This window comes from Tupaia chinensis, unplaced genomic scaffold (assembly GCF_000334495.1).
Source record: "Tupaia chinensis unplaced genomic scaffold, TupChi_1.0 Scaffold000350_1, whole genome shotgun sequence".
Classification (NCBI taxonomy): domain Eukaryota; kingdom Metazoa; phylum Chordata; class Mammalia; order Scandentia; family Tupaiidae; genus Tupaia; species Tupaia belangeri.
In genome coordinates this window covers 3,363,480-3,378,949 of record NW_006159844.1, presented here as the reverse complement: position 1 = coordinate 3,378,949, position 15,470 = coordinate 3,363,480, and the positions used below count along the sequence as shown (strand labels likewise).

The following is a 15,470-nucleotide window of genomic DNA, read 5'->3' as shown; positions in this document are numbered from 1 at the left end:
TATTATATATATATATATATATTAATTTTAAGGGACTCATGAAGGTCACTTCTTCTTTCCTCCTCCCCCGCCCCCACAAAGAGATTTTTGCTATATGGTGCATGCACTCACCAGAAAGACAGAGAGAGACAGAAAATGAGAAATCCCCCTGCCCGGAGGACTGATGTCCACGTTGCAGTCCCTTCTCCTCCATTCCCCTCTCGGGATTTTGGGCATGCACACAAACGCACCTGGTGTGAGTTTTAAGCCACTGGGTTCAGGACTTGAACTATGGTTGACTACATGGGAATCCAGTGACATAATCATTATGCAGTCTGCTGGTCCCAAGGTCATTTCTTTTCTAATTATTTTTCAGTTGTAATGTGACACCATTCTAAGTTTACTATTAAATTTCAAGATTATTTACAAATATCAATATAGATATAAAATGAAATATGGCCATTTCTTTCCCTCATTTTCTGCTGTCTTCACCGTAACCGTTAGGTCCTTTTCTTCAGACCAACTACTGATATGTATCTTTATAGGAAAAAAAAAGCTATGTCTATTTAAGCATGTATTCATATGTAAGTATAATTTTACTTTTTTCCTGCTTTTAATTTATCCATACTTGGGGCCTTTATTGTTTGGCCTAGAGAGTATTTGTATGGGAAAATTTGTTTGTCTTATTCAGCACTTTGTATGTAGCTCCTAGATTAGTGTCTCACTCATAGTATGTAGATGCTCAACAAATATTTTTTGGAAGGAATCTTCCTCAAAATGTACATAGTAGCTGCCTGAATTTATGGTATAAACCATATAGAATTGCTCTATGGTTGAGCCACATTTTCTTGTACCACTTTTCTACTGATAAACATTTATGTTAGTCCTAGTGTTGCTCTAGTCATCTGTCCCTTCATCTGCCCATCTACCTGTGTTTGTCAGATATGTTCTGAGTACTTATTTTATGCCAAACGCTCATCTAAGAGGTAGTGGAGAAAATCAAGAGTGCTTTTCATACTTAACTACCATGTACATAATTGTCTGAGATATATCAAAAATAATGAAATAAAATCTAAAGATACTAGTTTCATGAAGGCAGTAGCATAAGTAATATAATGAAAAGAGTTTCTACTTTAGACAGGATGGTCTGGCAAAACCCTTTAGAACAGATGGCTTTTTTGGGGGGTATCTCCTTTCAGATTTTTGCCTTTGGGTGCATGGGCTCACAGGAGAGAGACGGAGACAGAGAAAGAAGAGGGAAAGTGATAAATCACCCCCTAGGAGAGATGGCCTTGCCATAGTTTCTTCCCTTCCATTCTCCTCTCAGGACCCTGGCTATACATGCACACACACCTCATGTGCTTCTCAAGCCGACTGGGTCTGGGACTTGAACCTGGAAGTTGGCCTTGAGGGATACTGTACCCCAATTACCACGCCACCTGCTGGTCTGAACAGAAGACTTTTGGTTAAGCCCTGAATGTTGACAAAAATTGTTTAGTGATCTAAGGAAGAGAATTCTAGGCAGAGGGAATAGCAAACATAAAAGCTCTAAAGCAGGAATAAGCTTGGTGTGTTCACTGTGTAAGAAAGAAGTTCACTGTGACTGGACTGTATTTGCTCTTACAGATAAATACTGCTTCAGTGAATATCTTTGTACATAAAATATGTTTTCATGTTTTTGTAAAAATTGTAGTAGTGGAACTATGAGGTCAAATATTATATGTATTTATAATTTTGGCAACCATCCAGGGTAAATTTTGTTCCTTCTCCTTTCTCCCTGAACCTCCTCTTACTTTCTCTGGCTCTGAAGAACTTGAGTTGCCTGGAGCTTGGTAGGGAGTGGGCACTTTAAATTAAGTGAATTCATTTTGGAGTGAATGTGCCAGGGACTCTGGATGCTTAAGTGGTTTTTGTATAGTAAGATGAAAATCCAATAGTAGGATATATGTACATATTGTATATGTTGCACTAATTGATAGAATATGTGGCTCTCAGAAATAACAGTGCTCGGGAACCAGCAGTTAGTGTAATGGCTATGTCGCTGGACTCCCATGTAGTCGACCATGGTTCGCGTCCCGGACCCGGTGGCTTAAAACACACCGGGCGCGTGTGCGTGCGTGCCCAAGATCCCGAGAAGAGAATGGAGAAGGGATTGCGGCATGACCATCCCCCCGGGGGGTGATTTCTCGCTTTCTGTCTCTATGTCTCTCTCTGTCTGTCTGGCGAGCGCACGCGCCCTATAGCAAAAACCTCTCAAAAAAAAAAAAAAAAAGAAAGAAATAACAGTGCTCTCCTTTGGCAATTTAATTAAGCTATTTGAACATAGAAATTATCATCATTTCTCAATCTAGAAAGTACAAAATTTGGAGTTTTTCAGGAGTTGCATTTAGATACAATGCCAGGTTATTAATTATTACTATTAATACTATTGTTATTAATATTATTCCTAGTTGACACTTAAATTCAATTTATACAAACTTGTGATTAAACAAAGAAGGCATTATTAAGAGATGCCATCAACCAAAGTTAACCAAAAACCTTTGCTAGAAGGTGGCTTGTAGGGAGGAAAGCGGTAATGGCATCTCTCATTTAAAATGTTATGAAAAATCCTGGATGTTGTTAGGTTGGTGAATGAAACCCCATTTTTAAATGCTTCTCTATCAAAAAGGCATTATTTAATTTTAAAAGGTAAATGTCAGAATTATCATTTTTAAGGCAGATTAGAAATTTTAGATTGGTGAAAGAACAAATTTTGTTTCATACAGTATTTTAATGCTCAGTAAATGAGGAGAGTCAAGTCACAGTTGAGAGCATAGAAGTTTTTGTTTAAATTTTTCAGTATACATTTGTTTGGTGGGTGAATGCAAGAAACTTTGTCAGATACACTGAGATTCTCACATACCTATAAAGAGAAGGTGTATACAGTTTGCTTAATTAGTATTTCATTTTCTTTTCTTTTTCATGGTAAGATTACTTTCTTTCAGAATTATATATAACTTGGAGAAATGAGGTTAGAAATCTGTGATATAGGAAGTTTAATTTATTAGATGTTAATATGGTATGTTCTGTTGGTCATATTAGAAGATTTTTTTTTTTCTAACATGGGTAATTTTTTGCAGCACAACTTACCAACAAACTTTATTGGAAGTTGATTTTACCTTGTTGTGAACCTGGTGTAGATTAGTAATGATAAAGCAATTAACATATGCTTTGTTTATAATGAAATATGCTAGCATTTGATTAAGAGCCCCAATTTATCTAATTACCCACTATAAAATCATCACATTAGTTTTAATGTGAATATGTAACTTTTGACTGAAAACAAGTTCTCGATTTAAAATCTTTAAGGTAGGGACAGGAATTAGTATTTTATTAGTCTTAATCCTTTGTCCTGAAAAAGATAAAATTGTAAAATGTGTTGCATGTTTACGGAAATCTTCTATTCCTGTTATAATATGTAGATATGTGTTTTAATTGTTTGAGTCATTATAACATCTAATTTTTGCTGAAGGATATGCAAATGTGCCATTAAATCTGTTTTTTAAGATTTTTCCAGTTTAATGTCTGAATCCAAATTCATAAAGAGTTGGAAAAATGAGATGTCTGAGCTATAGGATTCACAGGGATTTCATATGAAGCCTATTTAATCAGGATAACACTGTTATTAATATTCATAATGTCAGCTGGAACACAAATGACAGACTATGGGGCCTAAAAATTTTACTTGGTGAATTTATTAAAAGTAGCTTAAAAAATTAATGGAATTTAAGTAAAGTTGGTGAATATGAAAATCTTGTGTTAGCAGAAAAAAATCTCTATTAGAACTTTCTTTAAGTCCATTTTGCATTGATGTCTTTTGACAGATTTCATTGGTACTTAAAGAAGAAAGATGCATGAATGGTCATTTAAGAGGATTTAAACACATTGGCACATTAATTTTTACATGAATAATAAGTACTTTCCAAAAGCAATTAACTTACAGTGTACAAGATATGAATTGAAAAATAAGACTGTGACATCAAGGGCAAAGCAAGTGTGCTGTACATTTTAAACTTAGTGGCAGGACGTTTTAATATTTTGGTTTATTTTATTTTTATAGTTTGCATAGGCTGTAACTTAGAATATAGTATTTGAATACATTTGAAAGCAAATTAAAAGGGCATTAATTTAATATTCTCTCCCTCTTTGGTTATTTAGTGTAGAGTGGAGCATTCTCTTCTGAAAGTGGTATATGCATTTATTGAAAAAGTAAACGTGTTTACTATAACATTTTATTAGCGAACATATTCAGTTCTGTTGAAAAGCAAAGGGATTATGCTGAGGGATTTTGTGCTATAAATACGTGTTTTTAACAAGATTATTTATTATACCACACTTTAAAAGTATAATAAATAAGCTTCTGGAAATCAGTGTAAAAGAATAAGAACAATTTTGGTAGTATACCGGTAAATTAATCCTGAGTTTTAGTCTAAGAAAGTAAAAACTTGGAAATGGCTTAACTAAGACCAGGATGCATTTTATTCTGTGTAGAACTTGTTATTTTTGTTTTAAGATCTGCTTATAATGACAGCTATACTATTGCTCAAATTTTTGTTCTTACTAGTGAAGAACAATTAATTTTAGACCATTATGTAGTCACAATAATACTGGCTATTTTGTTTTACCTTTTTCTGCAAGTTTTATTACTTATAAAAGCATAGTTTATTTATTATTGGTAGCATTCCAGTTAGGCATTACCACTGAAAGAACATAGGTATTCACTAGCGAGCCAAATGGGTACTAGAAGTTTCACTTGCCGTCTGCCTGTCAATGTTATATAAGCATTATTTGCTTTCATTAACCATATAGGAATTGCCTGGTGTGTTTTGGGATTCAGATTCAAGCTTTATTGGAAAACGTATTAACTATCTGGATGTATATGAATTGTCATAATGCAAGCCACATGTTTATATGTTTGTTATAAGAAATGAAATCAAATTGGTATATTGGTTACCATTATTTTGTCTAGTGCCTTTTTGAAAGTTAGGTTTTTTGAAGGGTGTTTTGTTTGGGGCTCTGAGCTATTCACTATTCTGCCCAGGAGAGGGCAGCATTTTACTATGTCAGGCTCATGCCCTGCTTAGACTGTCAATGTTTCTTGTAATTACTCCCAGTATATTTGTTGCTTGCTTATGAATTAACTTGCATTTATGGAACTAAATCATTCCAATCATTTAATTACACCTGAGGAGCTGAACTATAATTGCTTGCTTCCAACTAGGATCTGATATGGCTTGAGCAGTATTAATTTGGTGTTTACTTTTCTGAGTGCTAAAAGCATTAAAATGATTGTGCAATGGGATTACATTTTACTAATTGCTGGCATTCATTAGCTGGGTAAATGATGAGGAAGAGTGACTGTATATTGCAGAGGGATAAAATTATGGTTTTAAATAGTATATTACTAAGCACATTAAGGCCTGTAAGACATGTTTTAAAATACTCCAGAGGTTATTAAAGACTGTATTTTCTACATGTCTTGCTATATGAATCTCTTATTAAAATACTGCAATTATTATTAACCTTTTTGGGCAATATGTAGGATGGCTTCATTGAATGGATCATATTTCTTTGATATTAATAACTTCCTATATTTTCAGCTAATCCAAAAGTAAATGAGGAACTTAGAAAAAGATTGCCAACTCCAGATCAACATATTTAGAGAAAATTGGAAAAGGAGAAGCTTACTACAGCTTTATTTGAGGACTTTTTAAAGAACGCAGAGTTCTAGCTGTGAGGTAAATCTAATTTTATTCTCCTTAAAAGCATGGAAAAAATACTTGCATAGCTTTTATCATGTTTACTATGAAAACCAATGAAAGAGAAATAATTCTACAAGTTAATGATGATCTTCATTGACTTTTAAAAAAGTCAGAATAGCATTTTAAAATTACTTTTGTAAGTATAAAATGATTTATATGAATATATATATATATATAAATATATATATATACAATTTATGGCAAATATAGTAATTTTTTTAATTTTGCTTAAATGTCTAAGGTTATACTTGCAAAGTTTTAAGGTAAATAAATTAAATTGTTCTTTAACTGAAGAAGAAGTCTTAAAGTTTAACCTGAACTGTACTTACTAAAATATAAGTGTGGAGAAAATAACTTTTTTTGGAAAAAAGATTTCATTTCACCTGTTGAAACACACAGTTAATTGTCCCATTAGAAATGTTTTATAAAACCATTTATCCTGAAAATTTCGGTTAAACAAACATAAGTTTAGGTGTGTTCTTATATATTGTTTTAAGTTTATTTATCCAGAGTTGGCTTTATTTTAGCTTCAAATCTTGGAGCAAAAACCGAAGACCTTGCCAGAGCAAACAAGAGCAGAAGTACAAATGGAGAACTGGTCAAAAGGTAAGGACTTTTAAGGCATTAATTCCAAGCCCCAGGTGGTGTGCTAGTTCAAGGTACTGAATGAATTCTGTTTGTTTTAACTACTATACTGAGGTAGAGAAGTGCATATGTGTGCTCTCGTGTATGCATGTGTGTGGACACACACTCACACAAAGTACACACAAAGAAACCCATATATCACAAAAGAGAGACAAACAAAGACATGCAGAGAAAAAGATATACACATAGAGAAAGAGGGAAACACACACACACAGAAAGAGACACACAAAAAGATGTTGAGAGAGGAAAAAGACATGGAAAGAAACCCATCTCTATATGACAAAATAGAGGAGGGCCTTGGAGAAGGACTGGAAGAGAAAGGTATACAGAGGCTCACTCAGAGAATGAGACATGCAGAGACACACGCAGAGAAGGTGATTCAGGAAGGGAGAAACTTGAGGGAAACACACACACACACACACACACACACACACACACGGAGGCACACAGAAAGACGAACACACAGAGACTCAGAGAGAGGTACCAGAGTAAAAGAGGCCCAGGAGAAAGAGGCAGATGTACAGGGAGGGAGAGAAATAGGAAATGAAAGACTCACCCAGAGAGATAGAGGCACAGGCATATGCACAGATATTCAGAGAAAGAGACAGTGAAAGAGAAGATACACACACACAAACACAGACACACACACACACACAAACACAGATGCACAGACACACACACAGTGAGTGAGAGGGAGCGAGGAGAAACCAGGATGAGAAAGAAAAAGACACTAAAGAAACAAATACATACAGAGTAATGAGGGAGTGATCAGAAGAATAAGGAGAGAGAGTGAGAAAAACAGACGTACATATGGAGACAGCGGGAAGACACACTCATGAGAGAGAGACACACACACAAACAGACTGGGACACATACTGATGAGAGAGACATGCACATCATGAGATACACCCTGACAGAGAGACTGTCAGAGTGGCAGAGACAGGGATGTGCAGACTGAGACAGAAAAAGACATACAGACTGAGTGAGAGACTCAGGAAAGGCAGAGAGAGAAGACACGTGTATGCGCAGGCAAAGGATTCAGCTTGTGGGGTAGGGAAGAGTCAGAGACAGAAACAATACAGTTTGAAGACAGGGACAGAATTGAGAGATGGGTAGATAGATATACAGACAGATAGCTAGACACTGGGTCATTGGAAAAGTCATGATGTATTTTTCATAGAAAATGCCTCCTGACTTTTCTGATGACCCAGTAGATAGATTGGTAGGTAGATAAGGCAGCATACAACACACATGAAGAGGATAGGAGATTTAAGATCTCTTATACTAAAATGTTAACAATTTGGAACCCATGGAAAATGAATTATTTCAAATATTACACATAGTCAAAGGCTTAAACCTTTATGCACACCTTTTTATTTAATTTCAGTTTTATAATTTAAAAACTAGTTTCTTAATAAAACATTACAGACATCTCTCCCATTTTTGGTTTCCCTACCCTGCTCCCTGGGCTCTTTTTTCTCACCATATATCCACCATATTGTTACCTTTTTAAGAAGGTTAAATGCCATTTTGGAGAACCATTCTATAACTATTGTACTGTTAATGATTACACATGCTTTTGAAGTCTAGAAAAGTGCTGTGCTTTCTGAGTTTCTTTTTCTAATTTCTGGTTTGTTTTTTATTTCCATTTTATATATTTTCTTGATGTTTGTGCCTACTATTAGTAATTTCTCTTCTTTTTGTGACTCTGGGCCACTTGAATTTAGGATCCAAATAACAGATTGAAGTGTATAAAGTATCTATTATCCAAGGAAGGTAGTTAAGGATTTTTAATGCAAAACAAATAGTTTTGATGCATGGACTATGTGATGCTTAATTTTGGTCCTAAGGTTGAACAAAGGTTCAGGTTGGTGATAAGAACGTATTGGTGTGAAATTGGGGGCTAATTTGTTCTATGTATTTTTATTCTTTTATTCAAATAAGCATTCTCCTTTTGAGAGCGCAAAAAGCATTTACTCAATTTTTGTACAAAATAAGAAAAGGAAGCAAATAATGATGCACCTGTTGTTTATGTTCCCTATTCGCAGGTCACATTGCTATTTAAAATCATATTGCTTAAATTAGAGATCAAAGGATTCTTAAGGAGCCAAAGGAATTACTTTTAATATATCTAATGAGATAGAGGCTGTGGAGGAAGTACTCATAAATGGAACTAACCAGGAAAGATGGCAAGGAAGGAGTTACTGAAGCTCTGGGATACTTATGAAAAGGAAAGCAGGAGCCAGCAGGTGGTGTAGTGTTTGGGGTGCTGGAGTCCCACATGGCTGACCACAGTTCGAATCCCAGACCTGGTGGCTTGAAACTTGTTGAGCGCATTTGCCTACATGACCAAAATCCCAGGAGGAGAATGGAGGAGAAGGGATTGTGTCATGACCATCTTCCCTGGGGAGTAATTGCTCACCTTTTGTCTCTCTTTCTCTCTTTCTCTCTCTCTCTGTCTCTCTGTGAACACATGTGCCCTATGACAAACACCTTAGAAAGAAAAAAAAAAAGGAAACCATAGATGCATAGTTTACAGAAGGCACAGGCCACAACAGACATGACTTTTTAAAAATTGCGTTTTTGGGACATTGGAAATAAGAAAAGATATGGGGGGAGTGGGTAGAGAGAGGTTTTTTTGCTATAGGGCATATATGCTTGCCGCAGACACAGAGAGCGACCGATAGAGAGAAAGTGAGAACTCACTCCCCAGGGGTGTGGCCACACCACAATCCCTTGTCCTCCATTCTCCCTCGGGACTTTTGAGTATACACACATACACACACACACACACACAAGGACTTTTGAGTATACACACGTGCACACACACACATACGCACACACACACACACACACACACACACACACGACTGGTATGACTGTCAAGCTGTTGGGTCCAGGACTTGAACCACAGTCAATAGTGTGGGAGTCCAGAACTGTAGTCACCAGCTGCTGGTCCCAAATAGTGCTTCTTATAAGGGACTGTTAATAAGCATTTTTGGAAAATGTAGTTAAATAGGTAAATGTACTGTCTTTTGAGATTCGTGATAGCTGATAAACTTAAGTAGTTAAGTTGCCAATCATCATCTTGATTTCATGATTCATGGGCTTCATCTTAACACAGAAATTCCTTCAAAGTCCTATCTTACACTATTCTTGTGAATAGTTATTTTATTTAGTATTGTTTTAATATTGTTTTTAAGAAATAGATTTAATTATAACTTTTATTAACCCAGATCTGTCTATGGGTTGTCTGTAGATTTCACCATAAGAGGTGATAAAATAACTATTCTTTCCTTAGCTTCATTATAGTAACATTGAAATGTTTCTAAAGCTCTAAGTTGGAGTTGATAAGGTAGGTGACGGAACTGATATAACCATTCACATTTTTTTTGTCATTATATATTTTGGAAACTATAGCAGAAAATTGCAATTGGGATGGATGAAGACATCTACAAAATGTGTCTAAATTTCTTTAAATAATTAGAAAACAACTCCAAATGAATGTATTTTTTAGGTTGAGGCAACATGTGCACAAATTAATGTGTGTTGCCGAGTGAACAAGTGAATATTGGACAACCTACTGGCATTTTAACAAAGAAAATAATGTTTTGCCTTATTGTGAAAACTTATTTTTAGGCATCTCTTTTGTCTTTTTTTTAAAGTGAGATTTCATAATTAAAGAAGCTTTTTTTTTTTTTATGTCAAATCTGTCCTGAGAAAGAATTAGTTCTTATATGATTGGTTATTTAGCCCTTTTTAGCATTTCCTTTTGCTTAGCAATGTAAGTCATGAAGGTCAGAAATCTTTTATGAGTAATTATTTGGAATAGTGTTATAAATACCTGAATATTTCTAATGTTATTATAATTTTGGTGGTTTTTACTGGAAGAGCTATGATTCAGTTCTTTTATATTACACAACAGTCTTTCAGAAGGAGTTTATATATTATTTTTGAAGAAATATGTCTATCACAAATTTACATGTTCATAATAATGTTGGTAAAAAGGTAGTCTGGATAATAGTTTAATTTTGAAAACTTTGAAGCTTATTTAAATGTAGAACCTTTAGGGGTCAGTGTTCCCTAAGAAAGGTTAAAAAAAGGTTATTGTGCCTACCAAATTTAATATTAAGTCTGCTATATTTTAAATATTTCATACCAATTACAAGTAAGAAATGGTGAGAACCATATAGCTTGAAGAGGCTTTAGACAAATCCTTTTAATTTAATGAATTTCTTCAATATTACTTACAGATATTTTTGTTATAAGGAATCATATTTAGTATGTATTTTACACACAGAGTAGTTATTTTCACCTATTATCATCTAAATTTAGATACAGATTACTATTTTTAAACTAATTTTTTAAACTTAAAAATTGAAAATGACTGTACATCAGGAATCGTATTCATGTAATATTTGAGGTGAGAAACCACTTTTAGACCTCCTTATGTTGATATAATCCTTATGTATTGAAGTTTATGAGAGGCTAGTAAATATTTTTTAAAATCTTATGTTGCTGAATTTAAGTAAAAAACAACAATTGTTTTATTTTAGAATTGTATTATCAATTACCTTTAGTGGCTGGGGGTTTTATGGTTTTTCTGTTGTATAAACCAAAATAAATGGTAATTTTTTTTTACCTACAAACTAAATAAAACTTAGCAAATGATAACATGTAAGTGGTTTGTTATTTCCTTATTAAGTCAAAATAGATTTTTTTATTTGTGTGTGTGCCACCATTAAGTTACATTATTATTGGTTGAAACATCTTATTCTCTGTAATAAAGTATATATTCTTTTTGTCTTTTATCTGTTATTCTGAAATTGAATGATAGCCACAGCTATTACATGATTTGCATATATTTTATAAGAATAGACAAATAACGAAGCATTATAGAAAAAGAATCTATGATGCTTTTAAATGTCATTGATCATGAGGACTAAAATATAGTTGTAGAATCTCATATCATTTTTATAAACTATTTTATGTTTGAGGTAAAGAAGAATACATTTCAGAAACTATTTTATATTTAAAGCAAATGGCAAGTTGCTTGATATATTCCCTGGGCATTATAGTTAGATATTTTTTGAAATTCAAGGTTTAGTTATATCTCTATAATTAGTCATCTTGTGTTAAGTTATAGAGCTTAAATTGTATTTAATAATTGGCTTTGTTAGTAATGTTATACTTTCTCCAAGGGATGTATCAATAGTTAGTGTTTTTTCACTTATTGACTATATTTTAAAGCAGAAGGTAAGTTCCCCTAGAAAACTATTACATTTAATAATTTAATAAAATTTTATGATAAAAAGAGCCCAGATTTTGGAGCTAGATAGATAGAAGTTTCCACTTTTTACTGCTTACCAGGACTTAAATTCAAGTTTCATGACTCTTTTAAGTCTGAATTTTCTTGTATATTAAATATAGAAGTAATTCTTGTAGGACTATTGTGAAGATTACGGATGGTAAATGTGAGGGCTCTACTACAATGTCTGAATTAGAAATAAATATATATTTAAAATTTCAGATAATTATTTTCGTTAATGAGATAAAGATGCTTGAAAAAAAGTTGACATACTTTATATAAATCATGCTTGTTTGCATTGTTTTACTGCTTCCATTTCTGAAAGGTAAAACTATTAAAGTTTCAACAATATTAAGAAACATTAATAGAGTATTTGAAATGACTATTATTATGTAAGAAGTCTATTATCTTCAAATATAGTGTTCAGAATATCATTAAAATTTTGATTTTTCAGAGTGCTATGGCTTGTATTTGGTATATTTAATAGAATATAATCTAGAATTAATAGTTATTTAGCATAAAGTTGCATTTTATCTGTTTCAAAATTCCAGGTTTACTAAGAATCTTCAGACTAGTTGCATCACGGGATACTTTGTTCTGTTTTCTTTTGGGAAGTGTGAGTTAAAACTGTCTTAAAACTTTGCAGATGCCATGGAGGGGTTAAAAAAAGAACACGTCTGAGATCTGATTAAATTTACTATTTATCTCCATAGAACCTAGCTTAATAGAGTGCTAGTAGCTTCTCATACATGACCATCTAGAATATTTGAGAGAGTGGTTTTAGGAATACTGGCAGCTGGCCAATAAGGATTGATTTATTTCCTGAAGAAAAGCTGGGGCCACTCTTAAAAGAATGATTGAGGTTTATATTCATGTTGCGTGTGTGTGTGTGTGTGTGTGTATTTATTTAATTTTGAATAAATTTATTAAAAGAGGATTCTGGATGTCTTTTTTTTTTTTTTAAGCAATCGTTATTCTGTTGCTACTCCTGGCCTCAGTAGAAAAAACAATTGAAGAAAAACAAGAGATGTTTAATAGGGTGACTTAGCTCTTCCACTGGTATGTTTATTATGTGTTTTGGGATTCATCATTCTGATATGAGTACTTAACATTGGCGATTTTATACCATAAGTTATTTTAAAAATTATTTTTGTAGTTCTTCTAATAAATTTATTTTTTAGAGCAGTTTTAGGTTCACATCAAAATTAAGTGGAATATACTTAAGTCTCCTACCCCTAAATATGTATAAGTTTCCTCAGTGTCAACATCCTGTACCACAGTGATACATTTGTTACAAAAGATGAACTTAGTCTAAAATTCTTAATAAGAGAAAAGTGTGTGAGATAAATTAGAATCAATCAGTAGCGTGCAGTCTCTCTCTCTCTCTCTCTCACTGTTTCTCTACCTCCCTCCCATTCTCTCTGTTTTACTAAATTTTAGGAGTGTTTCAAAATCAGTTCAGACTATACTCTTCACAGGGAATTCTTAACTCCATCTTTGGTCTTCCATTTTATAGAAATGATCATTATTGAGGGATGAGCATTAAAAATGGTAAATTTTTCTTTTAATAGGACCTCTTCTTCCTATTTCTATTCTGTTGGCATTAATGTGTAGATCTTCTCTGACTCTTTTTCTTTATTTTAAGGAAATATCAGCTCTACTTTTAACATGCAAATTCTTTACAGTTTTGGCCATGAAAATATGACTTCTTTTTTTTCTCTCTTTCAGTAGAAGCAACTACTTGGATTGTCAAAAGTTTTTGCTTTGTTTCAGGTTCTCCATTTAAGATTCAGAGCTCTTTGATAAAAGTCCTTATTTATATTTGGTTATGGCCGTCTATGCCCTAATGCTTCTTGGAACACATATTTACGACACAAATTTTAACATAATATTGTTGAATCTTTAATTTTGTAGAAAGTAGGATTTCAGTTTATCATATTGAAATGACTCTTACTGTCTCCTTAGTATGATTAGCATAAAATACTGAAGTGCGTATTGGCCTTTTGTTGATTTAGAAGACCTGAATCAATATGTATTTGGTACAGATTCACTATAGAGTAGGACTGATATGACTAGCTGGATTTAAAGGTATTTTAAATACTTTTAAAAAACTGTTTATGAAATGGGAAATTAGGTATTTTAGTGTACATTTGCTTATTCTCTACTTTTTGGTTAAAAATAACTCTGTAGTAGCCAAGTAAAACATTTTTTTGGAGAGGCTTATCAAATACTCCAACTTTTAGTGGTTTGTTTCTTTTTTTTTTAATCAAAACAACCTATCATGTAAAACATTATTATCATTTTGTGAGACTTTAAGACATTATTTTTCTTTGTGTTTTATTTTTTTAGGAAATTTGAAAAAAACAAACCATGAATAAGTCATCTGTCAAAGTTTTGAAACTGGTTAAGTAGATTGTTTTATAGTCCAAGTGATTAAATTACAGATAATCTAACCTGTAGCTTTGGAGGAAAATTTGTCAGTTGGTTAAATTGTGCTGACAAGATGCAAAAAAGTAGTTGTTTTAAAAAATCATGTTTTGATTTTGATGTTTATTTTTTTGATTGATTCTGGTTTTCACATATAACTTTGTAGTACTTTAAAATTAGGATACCGATGAGTGAAAAGTGAAAATCTGTTCATTTATACTGATAAAATTATACTTGTTGCATAGCAACTGAGTGTAAGTTTTTGCTATTTCAATATTTTAAAAGTTAACAATGAAATCCTTTTTAGTATAAATTTGCTGTCTGTACCTAAGTTGATTTGATGTATTTTAAAATTAAGTAACATAGTTAATAAACGTAACTAAAGATGCATTGATTTGAAAATACTTAGTATGGAAAAATAATCGGAGTTAAACACAATATACCCGTTTATTTCCCTTCTTTAATTAGTATCCTCCTTCACTCCAGAAAATTTAAAATATAAAATTAATATCAATTCCTAGCAGATCAGAATAAGTAAGGTTTATTTAACATGTGTTTCCTTGAACTAAAAAAAGTATTGGAGGAAAGAAATGAGAGAGACAAAACAAACATGTCCTCCTTAAGGTGTGAGGCTTATGTAAAATCTCTAAGATTTGGAATATGGAGTATAGAGTATTCTATATCCTTTCCACAGATCAATGTAAATGTAAAGGAGTTACAATTTGAAAGAATTCCTACTTTATGTACATTAGATGATTTTAAAATTATTATTAGAAAATCAAATGCCGCAATATTTAGAGTCACTAAAGCTTTTTACTCGATTGCTTTGAAGAGTTTAAAGTTAAAAAAGAAGTATTGATTACAGTTCAGCAGTTCTGGTTGTTACTTTTGAACCCTTCATTGCCTGTATTTTGTTATTAATTGGTATAGAGTTTAAGACCAGGTGAGGCCGCATTAGTCCAGGTAGAAGAACAGGACCAAAGAAAAAAATGTTCTTTCATTAAAAAAAATCAGTCTTCGATTTCCTGAGAATGCAGTAGAAACTAACAACAGAGACTTCCTGTGCCTTTATCATAGGTCATTTGCTTTCTAAGATGTACTATAGTGAGTGGCCCTTTATTACCTTTTTCTTTTTCTAAAGTCTCTTCCCCTCCCCCAAGTCATTTGAAATGAACACATTATCAAAAAACAAATTTACTTTTCTGAGGTTTTTTCAGTGTCAAGTATTTGATGCCTTTTCCAAAAGTTTAAAATGCTAACTCCGTCTGAGGCTGATGATGCTGTAGTGTAACTAACAAGGACTGGTTCAG

At 33.0% G+C, this 15,470-nt stretch overlaps 1 protein-coding gene across 1 annotated transcript in view; it reads left to right on the top strand.

Annotated features, from left to right (window-relative positions):
* The window catches only part of MIPOL1 (mirror-image polydactyly 1), a 289,171-nt gene that overhangs the window by 48,935 nt on the left and 224,766 nt on the right, over window positions 1-15,470 (top strand). The window contains exons 2-3 of the mRNA XM_006152366.3: window positions 5,619-5,756; window positions 6,308-6,386. Coding sequence (XP_006152428.1) covers window positions 6,368-6,386 — 19 coding nt within the window. The 5' untranslated portion in view covers window positions 5,619-5,756; window positions 6,308-6,367. The remainder of the gene's footprint in view (window positions 1-5,618; window positions 5,757-6,307; window positions 6,387-15,470) is intronic.